Here is a 14896-nt window from a genome sequence, read left to right as displayed (position 1 = left end):
AACCAAGTAAGGACAAGCACCACATGAAAATTTATTGTGAAGTGCAGTAAATTATTTTTTTCCTGCTCTCTGATCTACTGAATTATATCACCTCTCTAGTAAAAGATGCTTCTGCAAGTAGGGAGGGAAGGAATCAACTACTGCATTGCTTTTATGTTTGAGTATGGACAAACTGTGGAAGACAACATATGTCTATTAACCTGTCCTGACTGTGGGATCCAATACAGAATACCATGCCTAAAAAAGTACCTGACAAGTTTCTAAAAGGAAAGACAAAACTTTATTAATCGTTACATAAATGTAGTAATTTCAGCTCAGAAATGGTTCCAATTACAATACAATAGCATTTGCAATAAATAACATTTTCTAGAAACAGATTCCTAATATAAATTCTGTAATAGCTCACCCATCCACCCACAGGGAGAAGTGCTTTCATACAGAGACAAAATACAGATGTGCAGCTCATCTGCACCTGATTCATGGCCTGTACAAAAATCATTTGCCTTTGTTGCCTCCTTAAAATTTTAGTTCTAAATTTTATATTTCCCTCCTTTGCCTTGGGGAGTTAAGGTTATAAAAGGTACATGAAATGGGTTTTTCTTCACTGCAGAATTATAGGATTAGTATTCAAGTTAGGGATCCCTGATAAGCAATAATTGACATTAAGAAACTAATTCACCTGTATCCCATTTCCCTTCTCCTGGAGGAACGTTTTCCTCTCTCAAATCTCACCTAAATGTCAGAAGACTACACTTACTGTTCTTTTATTACCACCACCCTGAAGCTCCAACTGACTACTGCCCATTACTGGTATACAGGGAGCAAAATTAATTTCACTTGAGGTGAGCAGGAACAGGACAGGAATAAAAGCAGGAATAGAACATTTCCCTAGGAACTCAATTATTTCAAGAACATCAGAGTATCTGAGGAAAGTTTGCAACAGCACAGAGAACACATGCATGCACTCACTGTCTCACTGTTAAGTTCCTTGCATGTGTGTGAACTTCCGATTGCCCAAAGGAGACAAAAGAAAGGAAAATTGACATTGTATAAGCAAACAGCTGACAGCACAAAATAGACGCTTGAACAGCACTTTTATCTGATGCATCTGACAGAGGGAGAGTAAAATTGTTTACTAAAAGGACAGAGTTGATAATCTATTCTTACACACAAAACAAGAATAACCTTTTTCACCTATGTAAATAAACAATTGTCTGTAATTAGACATATTGCATTTCGCTTTGTTTTTTCTACTTAATATTGCAGGTTGAACCACAGGACAGAGAAATTGGATGTGGATCTCAACAGATTTGCCAAGGTAAACTTTCTTCCATACTGCAGTATGATTCTAGTTAGGAAAATAAAATCCACAAGACAATTACCTGTTCACAGCCATGGCAGTTTCATGCTGTGTATGTACTGCATGGAATACTACAATTGGATACTGAACCTGTTTAATACTTGGGAAGTTTTCTTCCAAAATGCAAACAAAGGCAGTCCTTTTACATAGCTGGAGAATCCCTTGTGCGTGTAAAATCAATATGCAAAAGAAAATCCAGTGCTTACACTTCAAGGCAATGAGGCACTGCCTGCCTTCAACAAGAGGCAGTATCTTAGCAGTGCCAAACTGAATTATTCTTTATTTTCAGTAGACTCTGAGCCACAAAAGACAAGCTCTATCTGGTCTCCTCTGCTTTTCAGTGCAGATGAGTCTTTGGGGAATTTTACAGATCAGCTGCCAGTACTCTTTCTGTATGTGAAGGAAAACAGTGTGCAGAAGTAAACATGAGGACTGAGAACCTGCTTGGAATCTATAATAACCTGAAACAAAGGGTTAGAATCCAAATTCTGCCATTGTGTTTGCATTACAGCCAGTTTTCTGACCCTTCATTCAAGGTATGAACTGACATTCTGCAAGAAAGCAGTAGTTCTAGAAGTAACAATTATACTGAATCAAGATACAATGCTTGCTTACATATTTAATATGTGCAAGTGCCACATATTAAAAGCAAGCCTGCTCTTATGGTAAGAGGAATAACTTCTTTCAAGCAGATGGAATAATCAAACTAGAATCAGAAGCAGCTGAAAAATGTAATCTATATTCAACTTTGAAAACACAGCTAAAATACTGTTAGCAACAAAGACGTTAAAGTACCATCAGAGAACTGAATTGGCCAAGCAACTTCCACTTGCTAGGGCCTTATACAATGAGAAACTGGTCTAAATATTTCTTATTTGTTAGAGTGAGAAACACTTAGCCAAATCATGCATATGTTCTCATGGCCCATGAACTTACCAGGGATCCAAAGGATCTGGGCCCACCAGTGTGCATCAGTGGGCAGGGGAATAGTCCTGGAGGAAATTCTGCAACATTAAGGAATGCAGGTTTATGATTCCTGGAGTTGTTTACTAGAGAAACAACTCTTCATTTTGGTGGGGTTTGTATGTTTGTTTGTTGGTTTTTTTTAAGATATTTTAATACCTTCAAAGAAAAATATCCTAGGTTTCAGCAGTGGCTTTAAAAACATAAAATAAACCCAAAAGACATAAGTCACTAATTTCACAAAACTGATAGATGCTGCAGACTGCACTGACATGTCCTAGAAGGTAAGCTAACAGATAAAGGCACACTGGAGACAGTATTTAGCAGAAGCATCAATGGCAGCACAGCACGTACAAACTTGAAATTATTTAGGCAACTTATTTCCTTGTTTAAAAACGCATGTTTTCAAGAGAATAATTCCTGCTAGAACATTCTGTCTAGTTGTTCATAATGGATCGAGCCCAACATTTGGATTTCAAAGGACAGAAATAAATTACTGTTTTGAGCGGGCTTTAAGTTTTTTCAGGAATGCTTTAAAATTAACACTGCTTTTATTATGTTAACACATCTGGAGCAGGAACTGAATGACATCAGAAGCTGACCTTGCTTTTGTTGACCAAGATACTTAAAAATATATATACACATACACACTCACACTCTCAAGAAGAGGGAGAGTGTGAGAAAGTAGATTTGTTTCAAGAAATAGCCTAAACCCCCACACACAGAGCTGAAACTTGGTTTCTGAATAAAGCAAATCATACCATTCCTACTGCAGTCCTTATGGAAAAAACATAGAGAACACCTGTATTAGCCCTTTTTAGCTCTTCACAGCCTCTCCCACCACAATGACTCCTGCCACCACACAAAGATCTCCAGAAAAATGCAGGGCTGGACAGAGGGTAAATACTCCTCAGTGCTGAATTAGTAGCCTTAGGGATTGTTGCTGACTGCACTTGATAATCAAAAGTATGAAACAAGTGATGAGCATGCTATGTTGCTGCACCTTCTGACCACTGATTTCTTCCAGCCTAGACAGTTCTGAGTGTTGCCCAAGTCCATTAACAAGAGAAGCACAGAAGCCACAGCTACTCTGTGTCAGACTTCAAAGAAAGGATGGAGAAAGCCCCAAAATCCTCAACTACATTATTCTTCATGATGGAAATGGGCTATGTACCCTCCCTGACCCTTCTAACTGCTCCCCTTGATCTCTATACTGCTCCAGCCTCTGATAACAGGTTCTCTACCACTGGATTAAAAAAAATCCAAAACAACAAAACAAATCCCCAAAACATTAAAAAAAAAACCCTCTTCAAAAATGCTCTCAGAGGAATGCTTTCTCCATCAAAACACATCTTCCTCCATCGCAGCCCTAGACTTCAGTACATCAGTAGAGCACCCCCAGGAGAAGCTGATGTCATGGCTAAACAGTACCACTGATACAGATGCTCCCACAAGTGAGGCCTGTGTATAAAAGTCAGGTCTTTAGTTAGGGATTTCAAAAGCAGTACTGGGGACATGATTTCAAAGCCTAACAAGCAGACTGTGAAGAAATTACCCAGACTGTGAACAAGAATGTCACATCTGCAATACACCTACCCTTGCCAAAGACCAAAAAGGATCTCTTTAGGCCAATACATCCAGTCACTCAAGAGCAAGAGAGAAAAAAGTCAAACAATCTCATGTTCAAGCTAAAACATTGCTCAATACCAATTACCATGACAATGAAAATACAATGAACCTCCTGCTCCACACAGGGTATTTGCCACAAACATTTCACTGCAGGAGTGCCCAGCACATCCTTTAATTGGGCACTTGATGTTGACGGATGGAAACTCACCTCAGCTGAGCATTCTGTCTTAAAAGGTCCAGAGCTCCTCAAAGTGATCTACAAAGATTGTTTGGGATGCTCAAAATGCTTCTCAAGGTGCATCACACCAAGTCCTTCCTGCTACAGTTTCCCGGATGGACATGGCAGAGTTAAAGCAATTTGATCATTACAGAAGCAACCTAAGGCTGGATTTCCCTGCAGACATCACACCTCCTATGTGAATACAGGGAACATTGCATCCTACAGGACACATACAGGATGTACCATGTTACATTACAGCTGATCCAGTGCAACTGCTCCAGTTTTTAACTTTCTCTGAAAACAAGAATGTTTTCACCCAATGAACACCACCCTACCCAATGAGCACTATCGTAGTAAAAGAAGTCCCAAAATACAGATGGATAAAGACAATGCACTAAAAATGCCCTTTTTGTTTCCATCCTAAACTAAAAATTAAGATGGAGCCTGTGTCCACATATTGCTCTCTATAATTGTAAGGAACTTCATCTATATTGGCTTTTGCTGTTGTAAATCACACCACTTCTCAAAGAGAGCATTAGGAGCACATATGAATCTGTATGCCGTTGTTAGTTACCATAGTTTGTAGCAGAACAGCCTGGGCTAGTTTTGTAGCAGTGATACAGAAAAAAAGGCCTTCTGAAGTTCAAACATTCAGCACAGAACATGCAAGAAATAAGATGTGCATTTTCTTGTTCCTATGATGGTGACAAGAGGAGTTAGCTGACCATCTAATCCTTTCTCCCTCCTTCTGCCTTCCCCTACCTGTGCTAAAAATTTACCCTTTAATCTGCAATTAGTTGATATTTTAGGAAGATTTTCGTTCTGGAAAAACAGAAGTGGGCCAACATGTTTCAGATGTGTCACACCAGTGTGTTCTGTGCTTTTACCCTCATGCAGTTATCTGTCTTTGGAGCTGTAGTTGAAGGAAACTCCATTTCTGACGGACCCATTTATAAGTGTTCTAGAATTCTCTCTTTCAATCTTTTCTCTGCTGAAGATAGTGTCCTGATCACTGTCAAACTCTGACTCAGAGACCATCAGACTGGAGTTGTGTTCTGTACTTCTGTGTTTTATGCCTGACAATAAAAAAGCAAAACAAACTCATTAGAAAGGCTTGGATTTTTAGTAGCATATTACCATGTTCTCGCCTGCTGTGATATGAAAGGTAAGTGAAAACATTCCCTGAAGTGCAATGTAACAGCACACACCAATACAAAAACTGACTTTAGAAGTATCATATACCATTTCAGATACTTTTATGACTTCATTGCAGGCCCATCAATTTACAACTCTGAAATGTGAATATAAGTATTTAAATTTAAATGTAGTTGAACAACTAGATTATCTTAGTACACAACCAATATATTATTAATATCTTGAATCTGGAATCAATCTGTCCACTCAATGACCTTATTAACATGAGTGGCAATGAAAGGTCAAGATTTCTACAAAAACATTATCTCTGTCTGTCTAGGACAGCAATTTCTCTGAATGATTTTGCTTCCTTGGATTCCAACATTTCCCTTGCTAAAAACGGAAAGTCAGGTAAATTAAAAGACATGTAAACAGCAGCTGAAATCTACTGATGTCCAACAGGGCACTGATGGGTCAGGAGGGAACTGCTGGGCAGCCACAAAACCAGCTCCAAATTAAAGCATGTGCTGAGGAGGAAGGCTTACATGGAGAAAATCTGTGGGGCAATTGAATTTTCTAAATTAAGATAAACTCTGAAGCTCAGAGCAGAAGTTGAGCCCAAGGCTTTATTAAAGGAATTAACTGATTCTCCCCCAGCCACTTCACTGTCTGCTTGTCTCTGCCATTCCCAAACTTGTAGGCCTGCTTCTGGGCTCCTCCTGCCTACAGGTATCAATATAGATACACTGGCTGCTCACCTGGTGGGTGAGCTCCTGGGCTGCCAAACAGCACTTACCATATTTGGGCCGTAGCTCCATCCTCTCCTGTTCATCTATGTTATCCAGGATGGTATATTTTGTTTTCTTTCTTATCTTTGTCCTCTTGCGGCTAAAAAGATAGTAACCAAAAAGACATTTAATTCTCATGTGCACACATAAATCTGCCCCCCACTTCCTTTTCATATACATACCCCAATATACAGATATATAACAAAAAATAAAATATTGTATTTTCTCACCTCCACTTAAAAATATTGCTAGTTTATCCCTGAGTAAGGCAGTTGTACAATATGGACAAGACAATATAGCTAATTTTCACTGATATAAAAAAGATGAAGAAAGCAAGGCAGATTGATTTGCTCTCCTAAGCCACAGTTTGTTCAATTTCAGCATAGCAACTACAAACATGGTAGATGAATATTCATGTGCCCCACAGTTCACAGTGGAGAAGCTACCTTACTGCTCAGCCAGCATTACAGCAACAGCCAGCCTTGGCCTCCCCTCCATGACCTTCTGTAGAATTCATCTGGCAACTCAAAGTTTTTAAAAACTCCAAATCTCCAGCCAAATCTTGAGTCTACACTGTCTTTTTCATGTGGTTTCCACAAGGCAAAGGGAATCTCTTGACATTCTGTCCCATGCTGTAATTCCCTCCTCTTTTTCACATGGACCTGTATCAACCAGCCCTCACTCTCAGGCACAAGCCATATGAGGGCAAAGGACAGAAGCAGCTGAACTTAAAAAAAAAATCCCACAAATAATCATCCAATATGCACAAGCCTGTGAGGCTCCACCCCACACTGTGGGAGTGGAATGGGACACACTTCACTATTTAAAGTTTTCTATTTACAGCGCTGTTCCTTCAACCATAAAAAATAAAATTGGTATCAACTCCTACACATCCTTTACATACTGCAAAGACACCCTAGAAAAAGATGAAAACCCAGAAAGATTGTGATGGCATTTTATTTTTGCTAACACCTGAACAAGCTATCTATTTGCTGAGCTGTTTGAGCTGCAGCAAAAACACTTGCTCTAGTGACAGAACTTGCAGGGGCTTGTCACTTGAAAGAGAATTTCTTATCAGCTCACTAGGAAAGACTGGAGGGGAGGCAGGGAGGGAAACAACATTCAGTAGTATGAATGCTCCTGTGTAAAGAAAGATGAAGCAAGAAGTCTGCATGACTGAGATCACTAGAGTACTCCTTGCCTGTAAGCCACATGCAGCCTAGGCACCCACCCTTCTTGTCCAAAGCCTAAAACAGATTGGGAGCAGATCCTTTCCCATGGCCTGGAACATTCCTACATCAGTGACCTTCAGGGTGTGCCTTTTATTTTTTTAGCATGGAGTACCTGCAGGGCTCAGTAGGAGACTGAAGATCTGCAGTATACTCTCAGCATTTTAACATCAATTATCACTTAATATGAAGGATACTGCAACATCAACTTTTTGGTTTTCATAATGCAGAAGAGCAGAGACAAATGGATACTCCTTTTTTTCAAAAGAAGGATGTGTCTACAGAAACAGCTACAGGAAGCTCCTTACATGTCCAAAATGAGCTCAGTGGTTTAGTGCTATGGACTGGACTAAAATGTGGCAGTTGTGTGCAATTTTTTTGTGTACCCCATCAAAAAGAAACACAAATCATGTACCTTTTACAGCAGCAGATGCAGAACCAGGCAAGCCCTACCATGACCACAATGAAAATAAAAACAGATACAGTCACATAGAGTATACTCCACTCTGAAAAAAGAAACACAACAGTGCTTTGTAAGGTCATGTGAATAGAATAATTTCTAATACAACTCCATTAAAATAACCAATCCTGAGGAATGGGGAGTGACAAAAGGAATGTAGGAAAACAGCACCAACATATTCTTAGATGAATCCCTAAAAATCTTTAAGTTTTAAGATTAGAAGTGCACATTATATATACTATTAGATATCAGATACTCTAAAATCACTTTCACCACCTCAAGATATCTGAAGTCTGTGTGGGAACTGACAGTCCTGCAAAGGGTCATGGTTATCACCTCAGTTATCATTCCCTAACTAAAATAAAAAGAGGTGCTTTGGGTCTGGCACTTTAGTAGTGCTTCATAAGAGGAGCTGATTAGATGTAGATCCTTCTAGCTCCACATTTATATTTATAAATCCAGGTAAACAGGACAGGATATAGAGAGATGTGCAATTTGAACTCCAACATGTGTATACTCACAGTTGTCAGTGTTATCAGGTTCTAAAGGTCAGTATTGGTCAGTCTGGAAGACTGATGTCTTCTTTGCTTACATCAGATCATATTCTGGCACAGAAGCATCAATCACCCAGTCAGAGAAATTGAAATAATTGCCTCTTTTCCAGCTTTGCAACAGAGGTGCCCAAAAGCTTTGCAATGCCCATGTTATTCAACAAATCCTCCAACTGGCCCCAAATTGTTGCAAAATCTCCCTCTCATTACCAAGTTTTCACATTATTTATTCAAATAGTGATTCTCTTCAAAATGTAGGCTACTACTGTCAAGATATCATTTCAAGAAATTATTCAAATATTTTTCTATAGAAAGGTATTGTTAGGCTGGAAAACACAGACTCTTTTAGTCTCCCCTCACCATCTACCTCTTAAGTATTCCCCATTCCAAGAACAAATAATTAACAGTCTCACATGACAACAAGTTACTCTTGAAAGACATCCCACAACACCCAAACTCACCACAATTACTCTCTCCATCACTGAGATAACGATGAATCAAGTTTTCCATCCACAGCTGGTAGCAAATGCAGCGCTTTGTTATGGGGTCACAGTGCCCATGTCCAGAGCATTTCAAAAGACAGGCTAAGAACAGAACCAAACACAGGGTCTGTTGTGTAAATGGACAACTTTTCATACATCCTCTTAATGTTAGACTAGATTGGTGGTAAAGCATCTGGCTCATAACACTGTGATATGTTTTGAAACTCCCCTTCCTTTGGGGTTATGTGTCAAATAGATCTACAGAGTAGCAGACTGCTGGCTGTGTGAACAAAGAATGTGATCAGAGTATATTTATAACAGAACAACAACCTTTTCACCCAGTAAATAAAGCCAGAATTTACTGCACAGTCAGTGACTATTTTATCACCAGAGCTTGCTTACTTTGTTTGTACTTGAATTGTTGTGTCCTGATTTTAAATTATGGAGAAGTTATGTCTGTAATACCTAAGGATCATAAAGGGTTGACATTACTAGTGTAGTTTAAAATAAGCTTAGAAGTTCAAGCATCTTTTGGGGCAAAATAAAGAGTTCATTATAGGAAACCCCAGTGGCCTGTGTATATTGCAAAGATTAGAAGACCAGGTGGTAACACAGCTATCATCCATTTTGCCTAATACAGGCAGACAAGAACAAGTTAGATTACAAGCCTGTTTACTGTAAAAGCCCTGAAGGAAGCATAGACATGAAACATATCTACTTTATGGCTATATTAAGTTTTGCACATCTTGTAAGAAAAGGTATCTTTATGCTCATATCCTCATTATCCTATACCTTTAAGGTATTTTTATCCTCATTCCACAGGCCTTCCTAATGCAGACCAGATTAAGATGTGCCTGCTGATACAGATGGCATCTTTTAAGAGTGACTGACACCAGTCTACCTACTACACATCATGAAGCATTTTAAGTATTTTCCTCAACATCATCTTTTGTAAAGCTACCAAGCCCAGACACCAGATGGCAGCCAGAAAGACTTCATGCAGTGTTTCCAGGTGCTGTGTTAGCCAAATGTCTGCAAAGTTCTGAGATGGGCAAGCACAACCAAAACATACCAGCCGTGTCCACTCGCAGGACTTTAAAAAGCAGGAAGTCAGCCTTCTGTTTCAAAAGCTGCACGTGCAGAGTCCGTGAGACATCTGACGCCTTGATCACCATGGAAGGATGCCCGTTCTGCACATAGAACACAACTGCAGTGCTGCAGAAAGAACAGCTAAAGTCAGGACTGCTGTCACAGACCACTTTTGCCATGCATTTAGCAATAAAGTCTAAAGGCATATCGCATTTAGTCTTTTTTGCTTCTGGAAAGCCAACATCACTACTGATAAAGATTAGGGAACTATGTCTGTGGAGCCCTGAACTGATCTTCATTCTGAGCTGGGAACACCAGCAGTTCTTGAGATGCTCAGTTTCACAGATGATAGAGAACGATAACAGCAAATATAATTCCCTCCTTGGTCTTCCTGACCTTTAAGTATGTATACATTTGCTTTCTCCACTGTCATATAAAGCCTGTCACAAAACACTCTGAAGCAATTTCACTAAATTTAGGAAACTGAATTTAATAGGAGAAAAAGCTCAGAAGGAAGGGATCTAGAGAACTTAATGTGGAAGCCCTCCTGCCCTGTCATCCACAACTTGTAAGTTGGGTGGTGTTGATCTCACCCTGTATCAGACATTTCAGGGAACATTTTAATTTGAATGTGAACAATTTAATTTGAAAAGCTGTGATAAAAAATACCGTAGGTATAAATGGTAGACTTTCCACACTGTGTTTTAAAATTTTAAGAAGCTCCCCAAAAGCTAAACAAACATCAAAATGGGTTTTAAATTACTAAGTGGTTGACAACAAGCAATTTAAAGCTAACTCATGTAAATAGGTTCTACCAATCATGCTGACAAGTTTCTCAGGGTACACACAGCCATCTCTAGCATTCTACACCAACTGCAGGGACTATTTCTTCTTCACGGTGAAATACCACATTTAAGAGAATCCACTGTGGAGTTTTCTGTGCAAAAAATGGATTTTCACCACCAGTTACCTGGGAAAATGTTTATAAAATATTAAGAATATCAAAACCATGGAGAAGAAGTAGAAAAAAAAGGGGAAATAAAATAGGTTTGATTAAACAGAGCTGGAACATTACTTTGAAATACAATAAATGCTTCACTGTGAGAAAGTCTGTTTATCTCACTCCATCCAACATTTGGAAAAAACAGCAGCACTGTATGGAACAAAGACACTGAAATATGCATGCACTTTAAAGGAAAAAGAAAAAAATTGTACAGAAGAAATGGGATTTTTTTTAAAAACAAAACAGTCTACAGAGTTTACTTCATCAATTTTCTACCTTCTACCAAGAAATTCACCTTTTACAGTATATTCTGTTGAGAAGTATAGCATTTTTTGTCATCTTAGGAAAGATTATTTTGCAACTAATTATGAGCAGTGAGAGAGGCAAAGTAAATCACAAGTCTTTCTGGCACAACAGGACATCTTTGTACCTTATATCCGAGTAGGCTTGTATCTTCTGAACTTTGATATCTGAATCCAAAACATTCAGCAGCACAGCCAGCTGTCTCACCAGAGTGTCCTTCTGCTGCTCACTTAGTTGTCCCACTCCAACCTGCAGGATCAACTCCACCAGACCATTCCTTTTGGGATCTGACAGAAGAAGAATATGCTATTCCTTCAGAGCCTGGCAAGTATTTTAGTACCAACATGCAGTACTTGAAAGTATTTATTAGCACTATAGTTTTCTGCATAGGACCCTATCACTGATAAGCCAACTTTTTTGTGTTCTTAGAGAAGTACTCAGCTTATTTTTTCAAATTATCTATGAAACAAACCTGGTGGGTCCTAAAATAGTAACCCATCTTATCAATAGAAATAAAGTACTTCAGAGTGCACTTCCAGCATTTACACATTTCTGTGCAGAAGATCAACTTCTGCTCTCCTAAATGCTGCCTTCTTAAAGTCAGAGGTAAGCACTAGATGAGTTCAATTACCAAATTCCCTGCTAGTAATCTACTGCTGACAACTCAGGAAAAGGGAGCCAAAGATGGACTTGTATTGTAGCATGCAAGACAGTGAACAAGTCTAAATGAAGATGGTAAATTTGAGAAATATCAGGTATGTTTACCCTGCCTACCCTTACAAACTGAGTTTTCTGTTATATGGTGCTTGAACTTCTATAGTGCCTTGCAAACAAAACAAACTTCACAGATATCTCATGAGAATCAGAATCCAATTACTATGACTACATTATCATTGCCCAGAAGCCAGATAAACAAGGTCTCTCTGACAGACCCAAGATTTCAGACTCTATTCCTGAGACTTCAACGTCCATCCTTTAGCTATTTCACCTGCAATTACAACCCCCTGAAATTATTTGAGGAATTTTTTGGTCTTTCAGGATGAAAGGAGAAAAATGAACAAAGCCACACTTTCAACCATCAAACAGCAGCATTTGTGCTTAAATTCAGTGGTCATCTCCCATCTCTTTCTATTGACCAATCGAATTAACAACCAGAAAAAGAAACAACCTATAATTAATGAGAAGCAACAAAATCCTAATGAAAATATTAACTAGTAAGTATAATTTTTATTTATTTATGGTCCTAACTGTGGCAACTGTAGCAGTTAAGAATCCTTATGTCACCTTTTAACACACTTGGGCCTAGTCACAGAAGAGTAAGAAGGCAGAAAGAGAGAGACCTGTTTGCTCTGTCTTTTAACTTGAGAGATTCTCATCAACATCTGAACAAATAAGTGAAGAGGAGAACAAAGATGTGGTATTCACAACATGTTGATGACCTTTTAATTGTCATACCAGGCTGCACTTCAACAGTTGCTGAATCAACATCTGAGTCTCCCTTAGCATCTGTCACCTTCAAGTGGAAAATATAGGTTCCTTCCACAAGATTAGTTAGCTGCAGTACTGCCTCATGGTCAGAGCCATGGATCACATCCTGCAAAAACAAGGTCCAGAATAGTTACACCCTCCGAGAAAGATTTCATTTGCAGTTTTCATTATCAAGTCAGCTATCTGGTATGATGCTGTGTGCTCTTGCTTTGACTTTTGGGACAAATGTGACCTACCCACAGTTTGTAGCAGAGTAATGAAATTTGGAAGCAACCAAATTTCATGGTCTGCACACTGTGGATATTTTCACTAAAAACACCCAAAGAGAGAACAGCTGACAATCTGAATAACTCATCTTCTTCAAAATCCAAGACAGTTACATTATTATTTCTCAATTTTAGTAGGGTATCCTTAGTTCTGCTTCCTTAACTCCTAATTTCTTCTCCTTGGAGTTCATGCATTTTCAACTATCAACTCTACCAGCTATATTTAAGCTAAACCTCTTCAATTCATACAGCCTCCTGTGAATTGCTTCTAGAAGTTTTTTTAATGGCTTTGCTTCTTCTCCTCTCCCAGTACTTGCTGATTTACTGATCTTGCTGATCTTCCCGAGACCAAAGAGCTGTCCAGAAAACTTTTTGCAAATAGGGAAAAAATTATCCCAGTTTTATTAGTTGACACTAACTGAAGTTTTTCCTCAGGTATTTCTGCTGTTTGCCCCACTCAGGGAGCAGAATCCCCTGCCATAATGCCCCAGGCTAATAGTCGGCCTGGGAAGGTGCCTATACATGTAATGCCAAACACTATTTTTACCTTAAACTTTACCTTGCATGCTACCAGGCAGGATTCCTCAAACTTTATTGGTACTTGCTCTCTCAGACCCTTCCTCCTTTGGAATATCTGGATTTCAGATTTTATTTTTCCCTCAAACACATTAGCTTCATACTATCACCAATTACTGTGCACTGCCGCAGTCCTTAATTACTATATTCTCTAGCTGTACTGAAAATATCACCAGTCTCTTGAACTACAGCATTACAGAGAGCAGGAGAGACAAACCAGAAACAGGCAGCACACCTGACAGCATCTTATGGGTCATACCTGCTCTCCCTGCTGCAGTTACGTGCACAACAAAAGCCAAATTACGTTAAAACCTTCAAGAAACTTACCCCAGCTGCTGGGCTTTGACCATCCCGAATCCACAAATATGACACAATGCCCTGGTCATCAGCAGACCCTGAGCCATCCAAGGTAACAGAGTTGTTTGGAAGCACTAGAACATGCTTCCCACCAGCATGTGCCCGGGGTGGACTGTTGTTTTCTAGCCATAAAAATAGTGGAGAAGGATTTGCTTTCAAAACATGTGACATGCCATTGCCAATACACCCACACTGCAATTCTTTACCTGCTGATTACAGACAATAACAACAGAACCTCGTATCAAAGCTACAGAGAAAGGATGAGTGGGCATACAAAATCTGGCTCTAAGCATATTGCACTTGAGCAGAAAGATCTTTTCCAAAAAGCATTGTGGGATATTTTATTTATAGTCTCACAATAACTTAGGCATCAGATCTTCTTGGTCAAGCAAAAAGACTTTCTGCCTACTTAGAAACACAGCACAGCGTGAGATCACAGCTGGGACTTTTTCATCTGGAAAATCACTTATTACCCAGTAAGACCTTGTATCTTCAAAATGCCGGTATGTAGGCAAAACGCAATCAGGAAATTTAAGAGTAAGTCTAATTCCCAAATGTTTTTTGCTCGCCACTACCAGTGAAACTAAGTCATGCATTGGACATATGGTGAAAAAAAGCCAAAGAAGGATGAACATGTTCTCTTTTCAGAAACTAGATGTCACTGATTTTTTTCAGAACACAACCAGTAAGCTAGGGCTCAAGGAAGCTGTGGGGCTGAGTGGAATACCTCACTGTACACAAATAGTTGGACATAAATAATTCAATCCTGGGCAGATCTCAAGGGCATTGTCTGTTAACAGCACAGGGCTGTGCCTCTTCCAAGTAAAATCAGTTGACTAAACTTGGTTATTGGAAAACTGTGTATTTTTAATATCAAACCCGCACCTGTAGGTAGAACTTAATGTGGCTACACTTCACAGTACAAACAAGACCATGGACACATTAGGGCAGAGCTCTTGCCACATACTTCTAACTAAACACTAACTGAAATTCTGAAA

At 39.2% G+C, this 14896-nt stretch overlaps 1 protein-coding gene across 1 annotated transcript in view; it reads right to left on the bottom strand.

Moving 5' to 3' along the window:
* Positions 1-257: 257 nt before the first annotated feature.
* KIAA0319 (KIAA0319 ortholog) overlaps positions 258-14896 on the bottom strand; it is a 44512-nt gene continuing 29873 nt past the window's right edge. Inside the window, exons 13-20 of the mRNA XM_059483076.1 lie at positions 13869-14020; positions 12667-12805; positions 11339-11498; positions 9889-10031; positions 8796-8918; positions 7739-7829; positions 6103-6194; positions 258-5248 (exon numbers count right to left, since the gene is read on the bottom strand). Of these exons, the coding sequence (XP_059339059.1) occupies positions 5070-5248; positions 6103-6194; positions 7739-7829; positions 8796-8918; positions 9889-10031; positions 11339-11498; positions 12667-12805; positions 13869-14020 (1079 nt within the window). The 3' untranslated portion in view covers positions 258-5069. The remainder of the gene's footprint in view (positions 5249-6102; positions 6195-7738; positions 7830-8795; positions 8919-9888; positions 10032-11338; positions 11499-12666; positions 12806-13868; positions 14021-14896) is intronic.

Source organism: Ammospiza nelsoni, chromosome 1 (assembly GCF_027579445.1).
Source record: "Ammospiza nelsoni isolate bAmmNel1 chromosome 1, bAmmNel1.pri, whole genome shotgun sequence".
NCBI lineage: Eukaryota > Metazoa > Chordata > Aves > Passeriformes > Passerellidae > Ammospiza > Ammospiza nelsoni.
The sequence above is the reverse complement of the archived record's forward strand: the minus strand, read 5'-3'. Positions and strand labels throughout refer to the sequence as shown.